Raw genomic sequence first — 19,693 nt, forward strand, 5'->3', positions numbered from 1 at the left:
CGATGATCACCACTCTGTTTGAAACGAGGTTGTGATTGAACCGCGAAGCTAACACCATCGGAGCGCTCGTCAAGAATGCGACTTGTGGCTTTAGCCTCTTCATCTTGAGAAACAGCGTTGTAAGCCTCATCAAGCGTGGGCAAAGGAACACGCGAGAGCAACGCTGATTTGACCGAGCCAAAGGACGCTTCATCAAGACCCATAAGGAATTGATGTAACTTATCTTCTTCACGTTCTTTCAGGACCTCGGTCATGGTTTTGGCCTGCTGATAATCATTGAGCAACGACCACAGTTTCATAAGCTTACCGTAGTAGGTTTCAATCGCCAAACCCTTCTGACGACACGTAGCGAGCTCCGTCTTGAGACGCTGAACCCGTTGGCCGCTTTTGATAGAGTAACGAACACGTATATGTTCCCACAAATCAACGGCGGCTTCACAATGAGCAAGATTAGAACGCAAGGCAGGATCAACCGTAAGTTTGATCCAAGAGATGACCAGTGCATTGTTAGCACACCAGTCTTCGTAATCAGCTGAAGCTTCGCCGGGATTGGGAATCTTGCCATCAATAAACCCAAACTTCTTGCGAGCACGAAGAGCTAAACGAATGCTATTGGCCCATTCATCATAGTTGGGACCACGTAAGGCCGGTTGAGAGATCACACAACCCGGATTATCTCCGGAAGACAAGTCGTATGGGGAGATGGTCCTCCGTGTTGTGTCAGATCTAGGCTGAGCCTGAGTGGTCGCATCGGTGTTTTCAGACATCAGAAGAGAATCTTATCGTATGAAAAGAAAAAAAACGATGAAGACTAGGTCAAGAAAAAAAAAAGAATTGGGAAGGTAGAAAGAAGAAGGATCGAACAACGCCTTTTTGTATATGGCTATTGCTCTGATACCATGTCAGAAAACAATAAGTGTGAAGGTTTTCTGTGTTATTTCCAGTTGAGGCTGAACCTCTATTTATACATTGAAGAGATTAACCTAATGTATCCTAGCTATTTAATGGAAAGAATATGCAGTTGCCTTTATAAACATAGGCTAATTACAAGTATTGATTTGATGAGATACGATTGATACTAACGTATCATTAGCATATCTCATTATTGTAACCTAAACTTTTTTCATATCAATGAAATATTTACAATTTAGCAAAAAAAAAAAAAAAGAGAGAGAGTTGATCGATTGACAAATTGGTAAAGATGATTGAATATGAAAAAATAATGTCGTCGGTGTTAAGCAAAATAGTCATCCCAAGAATAAAGCGTTGGATAGGGATATTCTTACAATGATCCTACGTAGCATCTACTGTACTGCATGAGCATCCGTTACTCAACCCCATCCAACGATCATCCTCTGCGTACAGGTCCACAGGTTCACTTTCTGACCGACCAATAAGAGAATGACACGACGTCACGACGTAAGCCTTTTCTAAATTACGCGATCTAGTTGCCTTTTTCTGTATGGATACGATACGAAGAGTGTTTCCATCGACATTAAAGGAAACTTTAGCCATTAAAAGTGAAATCATATATTTTCCAGATTTGTTTTGAATTTAAATTTCCGATTAGTACGTCGAATGTGATCGTGTTCTTTAATGTTTTATCCAAAGTCAGAAACATGATATCCAACACCGTTGTATTAAAGGAAATCTAAATTAACGCGATTAATTAGGACAATGTTTATCCAAATTTATCCAGTTTTTGTGGATAATCATATCTATATCATCCAAATTCTTACCAAAATAAATAAGTATTACTCATTAAACTTTTACCAGACAAGAAAGTCAGAAACATAATATTATCCAGCACCGTTCGAACTTATTGACTGCAAAAGGTATTTGGGAACACACGTGTATATTAGTAGGACAGACATAATTACAGTATATTGTTTTTTATTTATAAATGTCAAAAACGAAATATTAATGAGTTGTAAACGAGAAACAGAATAAAAAATATAGTAACAATTTGAATATACCCAAAATCACAAGTGATTTTCTTTTCCAAAGATTAGTGTTACCAAAATAATTATAAGTAACTAATTTATTTTCTGACATCATGGTTACCAAAGAACTATATTATTATATATATACGTTTATATATTTTCGTTTGAATGAGAGAAAGAAAAAAAGAAAACGAATATTCACTTGACAGATTACATATGCTTTTCTTTTAATTGCAGTTTGTAATCCACCGACAGATAAAAATCAAGATGTTGTCGTCATAAATCTGAACACGAATATTTCCAGTGCACTCGCTTGCACCTGATCTCAGCTCTCTCTCTCTTAAGCATATTCCTTATTTACACTGTAGCTAACGGAGACTTAACGTGGACTCCTCGCAATCCGAGTCACGTAGCCAGACCTTACGTTGACCCCACCGCCGTTAGGAATTCCGTCTATATCTCTTTCTCTATCATCCAATAATATTTAGACATGTGTATACAATTAGGATCAGGACATATTCCAAAAGTAAAGAGATTTTATTTTTATTTGGTAATGCTTTTTATTTATTAATTATTTATTCTTCCTTCCAAAATATTAGTAATATTCATGGAGCCTTCAAATAGCACAGAAACAGAGAGACAGAACAGAGCGGGAACGCGTCTAGTTTACAGCTTTCTTCTAATCTCCTTTAGCTTTTCTCTCTATACTCTTCCTTCTCTCTCTCTCTCTCTTTACATCGGTGTGTGCTTCTTCTCGGGTTCACTCTTCTTGAGATCTGTGCCTTTGTTTCTTCTTCATTCAAACGCTTTTTGCTCTCGGTAGATTGGTTCGATTCGCTACAGGTACGGATTTCGAAATGCTCTTCGATCGGATTTGTTCTTTCTTTCATCACCGGGGTTTCTAGTGTTTGTGTTGGTTGTCTTAATCCGCTTGGATATGGCATGAGCTATAATTTTCTAAGTTCTTGTATATTTATTGTTTTCGAGGGAGCTTTGTAACCTGTAGATCTGAGTTGGGTTAAAAAAAAATTCAAACTTTTTGATTTCTAGATACTCAAAAGTCCGTTAATGGAAAAAAATGTTAGCTCGTTTTTGTCTCAAAAGCGCATTGGTGATTATCTGAAGATGATTCTAGAGAGTGTCCTGTTTTATTTTTATGTATATATGAAAGAAAAAAATCGATCTTTTTGCGTCACTTTATATACACATGTCGGAACGGTTTTTGTCGGTGATTACATTTAAGGATTGATGAACTGCTGCAATACAAATTATACGTTTATTGGACGTTTCTGTAACTTTCTTCTTTTTAAAAAAGGATTTTTTTGTATCTTATGTCTCTGTGTCCACCATTGCGTTGCTTAATCAAAAACTTATTTTCCCAGGTGCTAAAGATAAATGTCGGTTCCGGGATTTGTTATTGTTGAGATATAGATCTAGGGGGAATTATAACATTTGTAAAAGATCTAGGGCCATAATTTTGTCTTCTTTCAGAGATTTATAGATTGCTATGTGCATTGTTTTTGCAGCAAAATGGCGCCACCGATTGAGATTCCTGCCAAGAGTTATGTTGAGAAACATGTTGCACTTCCTACCCTTAATGAGAGGATACTTTCTTCCATGAGCCACAGATCAGTTGCTGCACACCCATGGCATGATCTTGAGATTGGTAAGCAATACGTAACAGTTTCCTCTTCTCTTTTTTTTTTTGGGGTTCTAAGATATATTGTTTCTTAATAATACTAACTCGATATATTTTACTTTCCATTTCTTTTGTTCTATAGGACCTGAAGCCCCAATTATCTTCAACTGTGTAAGTATTTTGGCTTATGTTCTTGATACTTGGCCAGCAAAAAGATCTGAATATATTTTATTAGATCTGTATGCGTATTGGGAGTCGCTGCACTTGTATACTATTTCCACAGCATTTACGTACTTGTATCATTCACTCAAAGAAAATTTCAAATGCTGTTTTCCTTGGGACCAGATCGAGCCTAGTGTAGTGTAGGATATGAATGACGTCCATTGCCTGATTAGGAAACCAATTTAATCATTGAGATATTTCTCTCGGGATTATTATTGCAGGTGGTTGAGATAGGAAAGGGGAGCAAAGTGAAGTATGAACTCGACAAAACTACGGGTCTCATTAAGGTAACTTTAAATGCAGCAACTTTCTTCACTGTCCTTTTGCGCTATTAAAGAAGCACTATTGTTTATACAGTACATATATTGTCAGGTCGATCGTATTCTTTACTCATCTGTCGTTTACCCACACAACTATGGGTTCATTCCGCGTACTCTTTGTGAGGACAGTGATCCTATTGATGTTCTCGTCATCATGCAGGTAACCTCTTTTACATAATGTTTCTTGTTCCATTTTGATTTGTGCCTCTGATAAGCTTTGAAGGAGGTCAACAGCTGAACTCATAGCTATAGACACTACTGTATAACTGTCTAACCTCTAAGGGTTAATGTAGCAGATTAGAAATGTTGTGAGTTGATTAGAGAGCAATTAGTGACGGCTAGGCTTATACAGGTGTCTCAACATATAGTTTAGAGTGGGAATTTTTCTAGTGTTCAGTTTGGAATTTAAGTCTCTTATTAATCAAGTTTCTCTGGTTTGATAAAATTGAACAAGAGAAACAGTTTCACAGCTTCTGTTCTTATTAGCTTCACCCTGTTTTCTAAGTCTGTCTTATTTGACCGGTAGAAAACACATCCATGTGAATCATGTTGAATTTTTTCTTACAGGAACCAGTGATCCCAGGATGCTTTCTTCGGGCCAAAGCTATTGGTCTTATGCCAATGATTGATCAGGTTAAAAAATTAACATCCTTCAATGTCTATATATCATCATTATGTCACTATGAAAGTAACAGAGAATAAACTAGATGCTCTTTCTGATTTAAAAGGGTGAGAAAGACGACAAGATTATTGCTGTCTGCGCTGATGATCCAGAGTATCGTCATTACAACGACATCAGTGAGCTTCCGCCTCATCGTATGGCTGAGATCCGTCGTTTCTTTGAAGACTGTGAGTGTTCTTTCTTCACCTTCTTTCAAAATTTTGTATGGTTAAGGATGGTATGAGATTAATCCGATTACGTTTAATAACCGAAATCGAAGCCAAAGCATATTGAGACTCATATTCATGGATTCTTGTTGCAGATAAGAAAAACGAGAACAAGGAAGTAGCCGTGAACGACTTCCTTCCGGCAACAGCAGCCTACGACGCAGTTCAGCATTCCATGTAAAGCAGCCTTCATTTAACACTGACTGTTACAAACTACATATTCATATAGTATGACATTTTAAACTGATAACTCTTATGTACCCATATGTAGGGATCTCTATGCGGACTACGTCGTGGAGAACCTGAGACGTTGATTGACCAACCCAAGCAATGGAACGAGAGCTTACAACTGCATTATTCACATTTTGTTTTCTTGACAGATGTGAAAGGTGTAAAACACAAATATAAATATACATATAAAAATGTGAGGGTTCTCAAAGGATATATATTTGTGTATGTCCTCTGTTGAATCCGGTATATGATGCCGATAATTCAAAGACTAAAACTGGGATTTTACCCATTTGTTTTCTATCACTTTTTTTTGAATTATGGAGTCATTTCCTATATCTTGATTAATTTTTTCTTTTCATTTGAGTTCTTATATTAAATCTTTTATTATTTTTACCTTTCATTTCTTTACAAAGTATTCACTATCTAAACGAGGATTCTACTCTAAAAAGCATATGAAAGATGCATACTAAAGTAGGATTAGTCCGCTCTTAATTCACAATACCATTCATCATTACGGACTAAAAATCTCCGTATTAATACGTACTTGAACATAAAATTTCTTATCATCGTAATTTCATAGTACCAATGTTATAGTGCATTTACTATAGTTAGAGGCTTTGGCTTACCAAAACATTGGTACGCATGCTCTGATCCGGAAGGTATGATCCAACCATTCAAAGTCATTACCAAATTCCAAGTTGCTTCAATCTTTGTTTTTTTTTCTTCTCTTTTACTTCAATCTTTGTTTAGCCAACTAAAATCAATTCCATTTACAAAAATCAAATAGGATGCGTGTAATAGAATATTACCAGTTTAGCCTCCATTTTTTCTCATATTTGCCGGATTACCCACGTTTACCTTTTCTATGAACCGTCTCATCGTAAACCAAAAACCCTTTCCTATCTATCCCTAAAACCCGAGAGGCCGAGACCGAGAGAGAGTATCTTCTTTCTCTTCTTTAGGGTAGAAGAAGGACAAATTCGAAGAAGATCGATTCGTTTTAATCATCAACGATGAGCTCTTTCAATGGAAACAGCAACATCGACAACCTCCTAATCCAAACCCTACTTGGACGTCTCCAAATTCGTCCCCCTAACTCCCATTTCCTCTCTCAATCCCTAGATGACCTACTCTTCAAATCCGACGACAGCGACGGCGACTATGACGGAGAAGGACAGACCAGTCTCGACAGAGAAGAAGCTAGGCTCGAGAAAGAGCTAATCCGAGTCATCGTCTCCGGTCGAAGCGATTCTCTTAAGCCGAATTCAGGACAAGCCGTGACAGTCAACGAACACCACATCTGCGTTGGGTTTCACGAGGATGAGGAATCTGATTACCGTGTTTGGGAGTGGCATGGTCATATCATGTTGTTCGATGAAGAGAATGGGTACACCCCTGAGTATATCTACGGGAATTACTTCGAGAGGTTGCCTGTGAAGCTTCCGAGCCGCCGTGTAGTAGACAAGGAGAAGAAGGAAGTGAAAGAAGAGGAGGTTGAGAATTTGGGGCTTAGAGAGTTGATCGATGTTGGAGACGACGCTTCTCGTGGTAGGATTCTTCATAGGAACAACATCAACATCGGTTCCTCAAGGTTGCTTTCTTATTAACTCCTTTTTTTTTTTTTAACTTTTTATCATTCTGTGTTATGTCAGTTCCTGTGAAATCTGTTTCAAGTAAGTCTTAGGATACTATGATGATTCTATAAGTTATTAAGACTACAAGTTTAGTGAGTAATGTAACAGTGGCTATTGATTTTTGGATGATTTAGTTGTTCATTGATGATCTAATGTTGGCTAGTCAATGTTTTGGGTCATGTATAGAGTGTGTATGCAGTGAGAAATATAACAATGTTTTTTGGATGTTTTTTGCTGTTAGCGACCTGCCCTTATTTCTGTTTTGATCAATACCATAAGAGAACTTCAGCACATGTTGTTGTTTCCTGAATGAAGTTACTGGTTGGGCCAATGTTTGGTTGTGGTTTGTTGATAGTTGTTTCCCATAATTTGATAAAACTGCATTATTCTTACAAAGAATGCTTTCTGTCAACTGTTGTACCCTTGCTTGCTTGGCCTTCAGTGCTGTCCATTGATCTTCAGATATCCATTTTTACATTTACCTAATGAGAGTTCTCAGACGATCAAGCAATAGTATTACTAGTGCTTGATCTTATTCTTGCTTCTTCATATTCCATTCGCATACCCATCCTCTTCCAAGTATCTGTTAGGATTACCCTCTTGTCTCACATTAGATCCCAACTGATTATCTTGCGTTTCCATACTCAAAATGTTTGAATCAATCGCTGAATTTATGTGGGTTCATGTGATATTGGCAGGGTCTAAGTTCCTAAGAGCGTCGTGGCAGTGAGAGGTCACATTGTTCGGGAAGATTTCAGATGTGTGAACAACTCGCGACAACAAAAAATTAAGTGCTGGTGGATTTACGGGTTCTGCTCAGTTCTATTTATACCTTGAAATCCATTGGTGAAGCTGTTCTTTTTAAGAAGTTTTATCTGGAGTTGTTTCTGAACCAAAATTTACAATACCTGCTAATGAACAGAGAAAAGATTACAGAATCATGGTCATCGAACTCGGAAGCTTTTAACGTTTCCCATGTTTGTCTATTTTATGTTCTTTGCTTAAATCATATATTTTGCTCATATTCCTCGAAATCTGCTTGTGTCTAAATATTCCTGAAATGAACTCTTAACACCTTGGGACGTTTGAAATTCAAACATCCTCAGCCTCAGAGACTTCTCGCTAGAGATTCGTGCCAAGCTTATGTCACACACCAAATCGAGAAAGCGACGTTGATTAAGCTTTAAAGTCACAAATGAACGTTCATTAAGGACACTTGGATTTACATATTTAAAATGCCAGTGTTGCTGACACACCCAACGTTCAAAGGATAGATATGTTTTAAGACAAAGCACGTTTATGCGTAAACATAACTTAATAACATGAGTCGTAAACCAATAAATTCAATGGAGTATGCAATTCTGATCCACACACCACCCTTAGCTTAAATTAAATAGTCACATTTAAAAAAAAGAACTGTCAAAACTGAATCATGAATCTGAGAACAACATCATTAACACTCTTAATTAGAATCTTAATCAAAAATTAAATTGTGTAACATTGTACATGTATCCAGGGCAACAACATTATGAGGTTCACTTGCCCGTGATGAATGGGTGAGCTAATGCTTGGGACACTGTAAGTCTCTTTTGAGGATCTAGTGTGAAAATTTTGTCCAGAAGATTTCTGAAATGAACCAAGACCTTGGGATCTTCGTCCTCATAACGACGTCTAATTACTGAACCTAAATCTTTTGGTTTAATGTTTACCATCATTCTCCTTACTGTCTTTCCACTAACACTATCTTCCTCTGTACCATAGAAGCATAGGTCCTGATCAAAGTGCTGATCGATAAATGCTCCCTTGCGAAGCATCTTTTTAGGGAAAGGGCCTTTGAGTTCCATATGAAGGCGTAACATATCATTGTTTGTGGAGCCAGGGAACATAATTTTCCCGCTATAAAGCTCATACAGACAGCAACCAACTGACCACATATCCAACGGATGGTCGTAGGCTAATCCAAGAATGATTTCTGGAGCTCTGTAGAAGCGACTAGCAAGATATGGTGTAAGTTCGTTTTCACCAGAAAACATTGCACTACCAAAGTCACAAAGCTTTAACATGTTCCTTCCCTCGTTCACCAGTATGTTGTCAGGCTTTATATCGCAGTGAAGAACACCACAGTTCTTGAGATGTTTAAGGGATATGAATAACTGCTCAGCATACAATCTAACATCAGATAGTTGTAGACCAACGTTGACACCAATCTTCTTCACAACTTCACGGAGATTAAGATGAAGAGACTCAAACACCAAGCAAAGGTGGTTCCTATACTTAAAAGTTGAAAGAAGACGGACGCAGTGGTGCTTATTCTCTGGATCAGAGCCAGCTAGCTTGTTCAATATCCGTATCTCAGCCTGGCCGGCCTTATGCATTGTCTCATTGTTCCGGATTATTTTTATAGCTACTTCCTCAGGTTCAGATTCTTCAGCTTTTGTGTCTTTTGCCCGCACCACGGTAGAGAAGACACCTTTCCCATGAGTAGCCATGATTTCATATCTGTTATCAAGTAGTTCACCAAGTTGATAACTGTAATAACCTTCTGAATCATCCCAATTATCATTGAGTCCACTCCTTACAAAAGGAAGAAGGCCATTACCTTTACGAGTACCAGCAGCTGGAGACTCACCAAAGATATCATCAATGAACGTGTCACTCTTTGGGCTGTCTTCCCCAAGCCCTACGGAAGCTAGTGTCCTATCTGAGTCTGATATTACAAGCCGCGCAGGTGATTCACAAACTGCCGATGATAGCTTGGCGACTTCATTATCTACGACATCAATACCCACCTCAGCTTTAGCTTGCTTAACTGTAGAAGCAACAGGCCCTAGAGTACCACCACTTCCAAGAGCATCTGCCACACTAGAGGACTGCTCCAACTCTTTCTTACGTTTCTCATATACCTCTTGTATTTTCCTCCTGCTTTGCTCGATTATTTTCAAGTCTTCAGCTTCTTGATCAAAAAACCAAACAAGATCTTTAACGTTAACATCATGTCCATCAGTTTTGGACCTTTCTCCGTTAGGATCATGGCCCTCCTTTAGTGAACTTGAGCTTCTTATCTCTAACTCATCCTCTGCATCATGTCTTGATTGCTTTTGCCTCACTTCACCATGTCCATCAGTTTTGGACCTTTCTCCGTTAGGATCATGACCCTCCTTTAGATCAGAACTTGAGCTTCTTATCTCTAAGGCATCCTCTGCATCATGTCTTGAGTGTTTTTGCCTCACTTCACCATGTCTATCAGCTTTGGACCTTTCTCCATTAGGATCATGGCCTTCCTTTAGTGAACTTGAGCTTCTTATCTCTAACTCATCCTCTGCATCATGTCTTGATGAGTGTTTTTGCCTCACTTCACCATATCCATCATCAAAAGTTTTATGTTTCTCCCGATCACTTTCCAACTCTCTTCTTCCTCTATCTCTTTCATTCTCCCTCGTCCCTGTCTCTCTACTAGTACTCCTGGCTTTATCTCTATTCCTCCCGCCTCTGTCGTTGTCTCTATCCCTCACTCCTCTGCTGCTATCTCTATGATCACTGCTTCTTCCCCTCTCTAATCTCTTGTTCGAAATCTCCCCTTCCTCCATCTCAAGTTCTCCACCGTTCCCGACTCCGTAAGGATCCTGAGAAACATACTCTTCATCCTGAGAAACATACTCTTCATCACGACGATGGTGACTGTGTTGATGCTTGTGATGATGACGGTCCTTGTACCGCTTCGCAGATTTAACGACTTCATCAGACGAAGAAGACGACCGACGATGCTTGCGGTGGTTTGATTCCACATGCTTATCGCTCCCCATCAAATCGTCGGAAAAGGGTTAAACAATCGCAAAGTTAGGGTTTAGGTTCGATGATTTTGTCGCGGGCTCTCAATTTGTGTATCCGTGTGTAACAACAACAAGACTTCCATAAATCGTCACCTATTTATAGAAAAAAAGTTACACACAAAAGGCAAATTAAAATCGGAACCGTCTATTTTAAAACCCATAATGCCAGGCCCAGGCCCATCAAGAATAATGATAATAAGAAATCACGTCCGTTCATTGAAAACCTTACCGGTGAATGACACGTGAGCAATCCGCGTGAAATTTAAGTAACCAATGAAAGCCAGCACAAGCCTCTATGTAAACAAATCTCCTCTCTTATTTTTCAACAGACGAATCTTTTCATTGACTTCATTTTCTTACTCTCAAACAAAAATCTCAATTTCTCTATAAAGTCATCATCAATGGCTCCGAAGGCAGCAGAGAAGAAACCGGCAGAGAAGAAGCCAGCAGGAGAGAAAGCACCGGCGGAGAAGCGACCAAAGGCGGAGAAGAAGATAACGAAAGAAGGAGGAAGCGAGAAGAAATCGAAGAAGAAATCTAAGAAGAGCATCGAGACGTACAAGATCTACATCTTCAAGGTCCTGAAGCAGGTTCATCCCGATGTCGGGATCTCAGGGAAAGCGATGGGGATCATGAACAGTTTCATCAACGACATATTCGAGAAACTCGCTCAGGAATCGTCAAAGCTCGCGAGGTACAACAAGAAGCCGACGATCACTTCTCGGGAAATCCAGACGGCGGTTAGGCTCGTGTTACCCGGAGAGCTCGCGAAACACGCCGTTTCTGAAGGGACTAAGGCGGTTACCAAATTCACTAGCTCTTAGAGAGAGGGTTTTGGAATTAATGTCTGATTAGTGATGTTATTTTTATATGGATTAGGCTTCTTTGTTAATTTATGTGGTGGATTTTAAAACAGTTTCAATTTACGCTAAATAAAAAAGCTTTCATTTGTCAAATTTCTCTGAATCGTCTGCAGAGAATTGTATTCATAATAGTGTGGTTAGTGATGATGATGGTTGGTGTTAAGGTTTTTCAAATGGGCCTATTTGAGACCCATTATCGTTAAAAAAATAACAAGGCCCATGAATAAAGAAGAGTATTAAGTACGTTACGCATGTGGAAAGTTATGATTAGCCCCAAGTTAGGTGGCCACGTCTATGTCTCCCTCATCTTGACCTTTCTTTTGCTTCTTTCTTAATATAAAAAGCTTTCTTGTTCGATCCCCTCATTTATCTAATCCCGTTTCGTCTCAGATTCGCTTTTTTTGTTTTCCTTTTGTCGTGATTTCGATTTTTCGGATAATGGGTCGTTCTCTTTGATTCCAATGATCCGAGTTTAGTTTTGTCGCCTGAGATCTCTCTGTATATTTGTTGTATTGGATTTATAGAAAGAGGTTGTGTTTGATTTGAATTATTTTAGGGGATTATAAGGGGTTTCGAAGAGCATAAGTTTACAAAAATGCGGGTGTCCTTTGAGATACTCCTCCTTTCTTTGGTTCCCGCGTTGACTTTTTATCATTCTGGTTTGAGTTCTAATCGTTTGAAACCTCTTCAGAAGAGTGATTGGCGTGGTAATCTTAGTTAAAGTTTCTCCCTTTTTTCCAAATTTCTCTCCTTTTTTTATTTCTTCTTAGATCTTCGTCGTCCTCGTCTGGTTCTCACCATTTCCCTAGCTCGGATTTATCTAATCGAACAAGATCTCTTTCTTCGGATAATTTTTAGTCACTGGTTCCATCTTTTCTTTTGACGTATCGTGTGCTAAGATTTGCGACGCAAGAGGTACTTATATACATATATATGAAGTTCTTGTTCATTTGTTCAAAAGATTCTGTTGCTGATGGTAGTTTGAATTTTTTTGTTTGTTGCAGTTGATTTTTGGATATGAGCTCTCTTTGTGATTTCAAAGATGCAGAGTCTCACCTTGAGAGCAGCTCTGCTTCCAGTTCCAATAAATGTTCTAATGGCTCAAAGCATGTCTCTTGTCTTGGAGGATCTGATGATGCTCAAGAGTCTGATGGTGATGATAGTAGTGGTTTTATACACCAAAATGTGATTGATGAATCTGAAGAAGACAAGGCGATCATCACCCAACCCATTCCTGAGTCTTTACCTCCCGATTCTTTGGATGATGATGAAACTGAAGATAAGAACCTTGCGACCGCGTTACAAGACATGTTCTCTGAGAGTGTAAGCGACCCTATCTTTGTAGTTGTTTTTGTTGTTGTTTCTGTTCTATTGCCTTTATCTTGTTTTGCGTACGATGTGTTGTTGTGCGATATTAAAAGTATCTTTATACTGTTATACAGTATATCGCTGACGTGACAAGTTTTTGTGAGTAATCATAGATATGCTTCCTAGTAGCCTTGTGACCCTGGCTGTTTCCATCATATGTTGGTTGTTGCTTACAACATCTAGAACCAACCCTTTAGTCAATAGTGGTAGATGGACAAAGGAGTTGCGTTACAAAGCATCTCTGGCCAAATCAAGGACATAGATGAAGGAGTACAATTCCTCAATGGTTGTAGCTTATCAATATCTTTTTCTGTTTCTGATGTAATGAGTAGAGAAACGCTATTTATGTTGGCTGCTTCTGATTTTTGTTTCTTGTCATTCTTCAACAGATGACTGAGGCTACTCTGATTCCTGCCATTAAAGGTGCTCGAGAAAAGCATGGCAAGTCAGTCCAGAAACTGAGTGTGTCATGGGCTGAAGATGTGTATGATCCTCCGCCCTCCATTGTCTCTCACACAAGAAGCAAGAAACAGCAACCGCAGAAATCAAAGAGCAAAGACAACCTGAAGAAGAGTGGAAAGAAAGGACAAAAGGGAAGCAGCAACTCCCGTGGCGGCAAAGACAAGAAGCAGACTTCTTCTCGCAGCAGCAAATACAATCGTGATAATAAGTTTGATTGGGCGACACAAGTGTCTATTATAGCTGCATCTTCTTGAATCTGTGTGACATGACCAAGGCACTTGCGTCTTCCTTACTCTTGTCTCTCCTCTCTCCCTCGCCCTCTCTTCTCTTGTTTATAAATAAAAAATATTTGGTGTGAAAAACTTGTTTTTTGAGCTTCAGGAACGACTCTTGTTTTTCGTAAGGATGTTTTGATTTTACACGAGTTACCACTATTATTGTGAAGCTTTTTCCTCTCCTCCCATATGTTCCATCAATACTTGTTGTTGCATTAACGCAATCGTTCGTAATTTTTAGCCATCAGTTGCTAATTTAAGTTGAGCAGATTGTGCAAATAAAGGAACAACATAGTATCATATGCTTGACTTTTTACTTTTATTATATTTGCTTCTTTTTAGTTCTTTCCTTTACAAAATATCTCACTAGGTCTGTAACCTCTCCTGTGTCAACCCTAAAATCTAGTATCCTTCTCTGTTAAGAGCTTGTACAAAAAAATAACAGAGGTAACCCTTCTGCAAAAAGAAAACAAGCGTGGGGGCTTTTAGAGGACCGAGAAATCAAAAAAGGAAAGATCCCAAATACCAAAATCCAAGATGAAGCTTCAAAAATATCTTCCATGAAAGATGATATCAGATGGATGAAGTTGTTTATGAAAAAATCGGAACTTTCTTCTCGAGCATTGATGTTCCCTTGAAGACTGTAAGTTGCACTTCTCTTTGGTACTTCTCTAGCTGCAAACACAAACACACACCATTGTTAATCCTCTTTTAACCATTTTTGTAACCAGACTGCGCAACCATTAAAGATCCAGGAAAAATTTCCCAGGCCAAACTTTACGTACTTGATGTTCAGTCATCTTTGTGAAGCCAAATTTCTTTATCCAGATAGACTCGGCTTCTTCAGCTGCTGGGAGAAGCAAGTTCTCAACATTCAGAGAGGAAAGAAGATTCTCAACGCAAGCAAACAGGCCTTGAAAGTAGCCCTATAGAACCATTAACCAAATTGGTTTTGTTACTAGTTATAAAGCCAAGCGAATCTGCCACACCGTAAATAAACATGGAATGTACAAAAGCTTACCCTTCCCTGATACTCTCGGCTTGTAGCTACCATCGGAAGTTCTGCAACTTTCTGACCAAATATCCTAAGCAGTGCGGCAGAAACAACAAGAGAACTAAAAATGCAGCCAAAAAAAAAAAACAATTAGGAAAATCGAGAGATGGTGAAAGAAGCACAGAGAAAGAAAGATAAAATGCATCAAGAACACAAGCATACTTCACCATCAGGACCAAGCAATACATTCCTCCAAACTCCTGGCCTGATATATTTCTCCTGCAAACATGTTGGAAGAGTTACCGGGATGATCAATTACTATAAACATATGAATGAACGAGGAACTTAAATCTGAGTTTATCACAGTACCGCTTACCCATAAACCATGACAGGAATGAGATCACGACCAGACGTTGCCACAATGGGATCAAAACACTCCTGAAAAGTAAACTCGTTCGCTAATCAGTTAATAAAATAAATTTACAAGCCAGACAATACACAAAATGACTTGAGCACATTTATAAGTCTAAGCATACCCTGAAGATAGCAGCTGCTCGTGAAAGTAAGGGTAGATGCTCTGGGTATCGACTTTTTCCTCTAAGCATCCTCCATTCCACAATATCTCCATTGTCAATATATATTCCTTTTTCTCTGTATTTTCTGCTTATTGTGTCTAACAAAAGCGAGGGAATTGTTTGTGGCCCACATGAAGCAGAGCTTTGAAGAACTGTGTGAATCCTGCTGCAGTCACTACAGCAGAACCATTTATCTTGGGGGATTCCCTACAGCATTCAGGAAAGAAGTTGAGAGAGGTTCAATGAACTTGTGAACACAGACCACCAACATTACATGACTTACTTTCAAATCACAAAGCTCATTTTCCCTGAGACAACCGACGTGGTACTCTTTCTCACACTTCAAGGAAAACAGGAAAAATGACCATTAGACAAGATAGACGTGGTTAAAGAAAATCTTGGATAAGAAACCAGAAACAACAATACCTACCTGGTCACAGAGAATAACTGTCCTATCATCAAATTTCCCAATGCTAAAATCATGTGACCTATCAGAAATGGCGAGAACGAATAAACAGAGTGGAGAACACGTATATGCACACTAAAACTAAAAGTATGTAATGTATACAACCAACCTGCAGAACACGCAACCACCAATTTCGTTTTCTGGTGCCTTGACAACTCTTGTTAGTCTTATAACTATGGGTTTTAAATTTGGATCAGCAGAAGTGGCTGTTTTAAAAGAGATAGGTCCATCATTGCAGCTTGAACAGTACCAAGTACCTTCAGGCATTGATTGAAATTTCAAGCATACTGCATATGAAAAGGGTCACAAAGTATTAGAACCAGTGAACAACCCTAGAGCTGATACCAAATTATAGAACTGAAACAAATCATCTTTAAGAAATTATTATAGAACTGAAACAGAAAGAGGCATTTATCATATTCCTTTTTCATTATGCTTGAGAAAATCTTCTTAACATTAAGTTGTACATTCGCAGTAGAATGAACAAGCAAGTCTACTATCCTTTAACAGTAACGAATACCCACCTGTATGAAATGCTTGAGGACATCCAGCACAGAGTAGCAAATCTCCACCATAGCCACAGATAGAACACATGTCATCGCTGTCACCAGTTGTAATGACATGTTCCCCACCCGCCAATGACATGGCTATATCATGCAATGACAATCCGGAAGATACGAGGATATGACGATAACTGCAACAGAATCAGAAACTTCAGATATGTCTTACAACACTAGTGCAAAAACACATCGTTAGTAGATAACTCACGGTTGTCGTCTACCAGCCATTCCAGCATGTGCTTCGAATTGTGAAGGACTAATCTGTTGTTCAAAAACATGATAAATATCTATCATTATACTTGAAAAAAGAATGAGTCTAAGGGCCAATTTACATAGTCACTACATCCAACATGTTACCTCTGTATTGCAGCAGCTACATACTATACCACTTCCTTGCTTGTAACCCTGCAGTAGTTTCTGCGAGAAAAACAAGTGTCAGCAAAACCATTCGAACTTAAATTTGCGAAAAGAATAAACAGAATTATTCAATTAAGCCCACGATAACAGACCTTTGATTTCATATAGTAAGCCAATTCAGTCCCATCCGGTAGCCCATTTGGCATAAACAGCAACCGGTGTAAATCAAAGTCCCTACAAAGATAGGATAGCAATTTGTTGTTATCACCCGTGGGATCGCATTTAGAGAATGAATGTGAAAAAGAATAGCCAAATAATGAGGTTCACAAAAGCAATACAAACCTCTTCCATTTACCGCCTCTAGAAACTTTCTTATGGCAACCAACACCAAACATATGAGAGGTATCCCTACAGTATTAACAACCAAGTAAATTTTCTATGTTTGGTAAACGAATTGTCAATACTCAGAGTAATCAATATCTAAGCAAGAAAATTTGAGGAGCGTACTTCTTTTCTTTAGGCTTATGTTTGTGTCGTGTGTCCTTTATACAGATTTTCTCTCTAAAATAATTGTTCTCTGGAAAACATGGAGTAGTGCTTTGACTCTCATCAAGAGACCAATCAGAACCAGGATAACTGCAAGTTTCACAATGGTAACTTTAAGCCATGTTAACCTTCTTATAAAAATAAACACCTAGATAACAAAGGATCCAAGTGTCGCTGGATGTCATCTTCAAATACAAACCTTTGGAAATTTCAGATCAAGTAATAACACAAGTAGGGGGTCAAAGTACCTGACAAGGGATTGAAACGAATGATCCGCGATATGGTTGCTAACATCTTCAGCCATGTTATTATCCTGCTGGAAACTTTCTGAAGATCAGAATAGCAAGTCAGCTATGTCCACCAGAAAGTAGCAGAATACACAGGGAGAATCCAGGGAAAGCATTTTCAAAATACTGGGGGATATTTCCAAGCAAACTAAATCCACCAGGCAACTTAGATACCTTTCAAAACCTGAAAGCTATCCTCGTTCAGAGCAGAACCAGCCAAATTCCTTATCTTTTCCTCGACACTGTCAAACGGTGCAATCTTCAGCTCTTGAACTAAGTTATAAACCGACCTTCCATTCTCCAAATATATGTGCTTATTAGGGTGTTTCTTTTTCACACCAGCATGCCTCTCGAACTGATTAGCACTTAGAACCTTCCCACAAAACAAAATATGACATAGTTAAAAGACTGTGAAATTGCACCTAGTATCCTAATACAAACCACATAAGAAAACTATGAAAAACAAACTTACTTTGGAGAAATCGCAAGCAGTACAGCCACACAAATACCCACCCGAGTAGATTATCCCTTGAAGCTCTCTCTAAAGACCATGAAAAGTGATATAAGAACATATATAAATCACCTCAACAAATTATCATAAAAAAATCCAAACCCAAAAACGTGAACTTTACCGGAGGTGAGGTTGAAAAGTACTTGACCCGAGCACCATCGAGAATACCCGTCAACAATAGGTTCTTCACATTAGATGCGAAGTTGGTAAAGACAATCTTCTTCGAGGGTTTCACACCTAAAGTTGTAGAAGAAGCTACATTCGAAGGAGAACCCTCCCAAGTATACTCAATCATAGGTAAACCACAAAACTCCTCATTTCGTTTACTGAGCTTAAACGTGATTTTAGTAATCCCGGTTGTGCTGAGATGCTTAGGAATCTCCCTAACGAAACAAGACGGCACATCATCACACGAATGCGAGCTACCTGCTATCGACGCTGCGCCATATTCACTCTGTTTCTCGTCGCTGCTTAGAGTGTCATCGGAAACAGAACAAGAACCAACGCGGTCACCTGAACTCGATTTAGCAGGATTACTAGTGATATCTCGAAAGGCAATATCAACGGGAGACAGGACTGGGTTTGATATTTCAGACCTAATGTCATCGTTTGAAGCTTCCTTGGCTTGTCTCTTGTTAGTAGAATAAAGCTCTCCTTGTTGTTGTTGTACACTATCTTCTTCTTCAAAACACACACGGTCTCTCTTCAGTTCTGAACTCTCTTCCACCATATCTCCTTCCTTAAGCAATCCCAAACAAATTGTTCCTTCTCCCATTTGTAAAACAATGGCGTTTCAATCCCAAATCGGAGAAAAGATGCGATTTTTTTTTTTTTTTGAAATGTAAAAAATCAACTGGGAGAAACGTATGGATTTGTTGAGTAACACATAGTCACATATGTGTATATATGAATCAAATGAAGATATTCATAGCGATACTCGTAAGAAGAACAAAACGGGGTGGATTGGAATGGAAACCCTAAGCTCGACCATAATCGACGGTTGGGGGAAGATGAAATTGTGGATCTAAGATTTGCAAGAAAACGATTTGGAGACAAAATCCCAAGGTAGGAGAAGACAGATTAGGGTTTTTGGGAAGTGAGATAAAGAAGAGGAGGGAAAAGAGAGAGAGAGAGAGAGAGAGAGAGAGGACGTGTTACGCGGCAACGAACCAGAACAAAAAGCTCTCCCTATTAGCGGTCCCTTCTTTTTTTTTTTCTTTTTTCAACTTTTTAAATCAGAGAGAGAGAGAGAGAAGATGATGAAGAAGAAGATGACAAAAGCAGAATTAAACGATGATGCATTTTATAGGTTTCCATTAAGAAAACTTATCCGATTGAAACTAAAAAAAAAAATAGAAAATAATAATCCTAATATAATAATATTTTAAATAATACTTATATTGACGACAACATCACACATGGTCGATAAAATTATAAATATGTAGAATCAATAGTTTTTAACAGATTTAGATAGATAATTTTACAGATTTTTAAAATATCTTATTGGTGGAATAATTTTTTTGAAAATTATACATATGGTGGTGGAATAATTGAAAATTTTATTTAGCGGGACAACTGGAATATATATATATTTTTCTACTGTTGAGTTGAGGTGACGAGTTCGATCCTCTCCAGTCTCCATGACATCCTTTAAAAATTACTTAAAAGAGTAAATTTGCCATTCATATTGGTTAATGTACATAATACTATGTTTTCATAGAG

General features: G+C 38.4%; 6 protein-coding genes across 10 annotated transcripts; 4 read left to right on the plus strand and 2 right to left on the minus strand.

Annotated features, from left to right (window-relative positions):
* The first annotated feature begins 2,520 nt into the window (after nucleotides 1-2,520).
* Nucleotides 2,521-5,601, plus strand: LOC104711936 (soluble inorganic pyrophosphatase 4). Of its 2 annotated transcripts, none has more exons than XM_010428716.3 (9): nucleotides 2,521-2,786; nucleotides 3,470-3,609; nucleotides 3,725-3,753; nucleotides 4,026-4,091; nucleotides 4,177-4,284; nucleotides 4,692-4,757; nucleotides 4,853-4,973; nucleotides 5,108-5,189; nucleotides 5,284-5,601. In XM_010428716.3, the coding sequence occupies exons 2-9, from the start codon at nucleotides 3,474-3,476 to the stop codon at nucleotides 5,324-5,326; spliced, it is 651 nt and encodes a 216-aa protein (XP_010427018.1). In that variant the 5' UTR covers nucleotides 2,521-2,786; nucleotides 3,470-3,473; the 3' UTR covers nucleotides 5,327-5,601. The 2 variants fall into 2 exon arrangements, with proteins under 2 accessions (XP_010427018.1, XP_087323499.1); XM_087467373.1 differs by lacking the exon at nucleotides 2,521-2,786 and adding an exon at nucleotides 3,133-3,325.
* A 255-nt stretch (nucleotides 5,602-5,856) lies between these two features.
* LOC104711938 (uncharacterized) lies at nucleotides 5,857-7,911 on the plus strand. Its single transcript, XM_010428717.3, has 2 exons — nucleotides 5,857-6,834; nucleotides 7,576-7,911. The coding sequence occupies exons 1-2, from the start codon at nucleotides 6,257-6,259 to the stop codon at nucleotides 7,580-7,582; spliced, it is 585 nt and encodes a 194-aa protein (XP_010427019.2). The 5' UTR covers nucleotides 5,857-6,256; the 3' UTR covers nucleotides 7,583-7,911.
* Nucleotides 7,912-8,209: 298 nt separating this feature from the next.
* Nucleotides 8,210-10,776, minus strand: LOC104715638 (uncharacterized). 2 transcript variants are annotated; one of them, XM_087467525.1, is made up of 2 exons: nucleotides 9,477-10,776; nucleotides 8,257-9,376 (listed from the first exon to the last, which is right to left on the minus strand). In XM_087467525.1, exons 1-2 carry the CDS (start codon nucleotides 10,678-10,680, stop codon nucleotides 9,282-9,284), a joined length of 1,299 nt encoding a protein of 432 aa, XP_087323651.1. In that variant the 5' UTR covers nucleotides 10,681-10,776; the 3' UTR covers nucleotides 8,257-9,281. The 2 variants fall into 2 exon arrangements, with proteins under 2 accessions (XP_010431332.2, XP_087323651.1); XM_010433030.3 differs by having other exon boundaries at nucleotides 8,210-10,770.
* Nucleotides 10,777-11,007: 231 nt separating this feature from the next.
* Nucleotides 11,008-11,663, plus strand: LOC104711939 (histone H2B.8). The gene has a single exon (XM_010428718.3). It carries the CDS (start codon nucleotides 11,109-11,111, stop codon nucleotides 11,529-11,531), a length of 423 nt encoding a protein of 140 aa, XP_010427020.1. The 5' UTR covers nucleotides 11,008-11,108; the 3' UTR covers nucleotides 11,532-11,663.
* A 170-nt stretch (nucleotides 11,664-11,833) lies between these two features.
* On the plus strand, nucleotides 11,834-13,857 carry LOC104711940 (uncharacterized). 3 transcript variants are annotated; one of them, XM_010428719.3, is made up of 3 exons: nucleotides 11,834-12,485; nucleotides 12,575-12,893; nucleotides 13,328-13,857. In XM_010428719.3, the coding sequence occupies exons 2-3, from the start codon at nucleotides 12,588-12,590 to the stop codon at nucleotides 13,652-13,654; spliced, it is 633 nt and encodes a 210-aa protein (XP_010427021.1). In that variant the 5' UTR covers nucleotides 11,834-12,485; nucleotides 12,575-12,587; the 3' UTR covers nucleotides 13,655-13,857. The 3 variants fall into 3 exon arrangements, with proteins under 3 accessions (XP_010427021.1, XP_087323502.1, XP_087323501.1); XM_087467376.1 differs by lacking the exon at nucleotides 13,328-13,857 and adding an exon at nucleotides 13,013-13,092; XM_087467375.1 differs by lacking the exons at nucleotides 11,834-12,485; nucleotides 12,575-12,893 and adding an exon at nucleotides 13,052-13,224.
* Nucleotides 13,858-13,977: 120 nt separating this feature from the next.
* LOC104711942 (uncharacterized) lies at nucleotides 13,978-19,271 on the minus strand. Its single transcript, XM_010428722.2, has 19 exons — nucleotides 18,093-19,271; nucleotides 17,933-18,001; nucleotides 17,635-17,833; nucleotides 17,422-17,500; nucleotides 17,135-17,263; nucleotides 16,970-17,035; nucleotides 16,780-16,861; nucleotides 16,628-16,687; nucleotides 16,479-16,531; nucleotides 16,235-16,404; nucleotides 15,820-15,997; nucleotides 15,675-15,732; nucleotides 15,528-15,584; nucleotides 15,206-15,451; nucleotides 15,046-15,107; nucleotides 14,892-14,948; nucleotides 14,697-14,790; nucleotides 14,461-14,601; nucleotides 13,978-14,350 (listed from the first exon to the last, which is right to left on the minus strand). The coding sequence occupies exons 1-19, from the start codon at nucleotides 18,744-18,746 to the stop codon at nucleotides 14,267-14,269; spliced, it is 2,538 nt and encodes an 845-aa protein (XP_010427024.1). The 5' UTR covers nucleotides 18,747-19,271; the 3' UTR covers nucleotides 13,978-14,266.
* Between the last annotated feature and the right edge of the window lie 422 nt (nucleotides 19,272-19,693).

Source organism: Camelina sativa, chromosome 9 (genome assembly GCF_030686135.1).
Source record: "Camelina sativa cultivar CO46 ecotype springtype chromosome 9, ASM3068613v1".
NCBI lineage: Eukaryota > Viridiplantae > Streptophyta > Magnoliopsida > Brassicales > Brassicaceae > Camelina > Camelina sativa.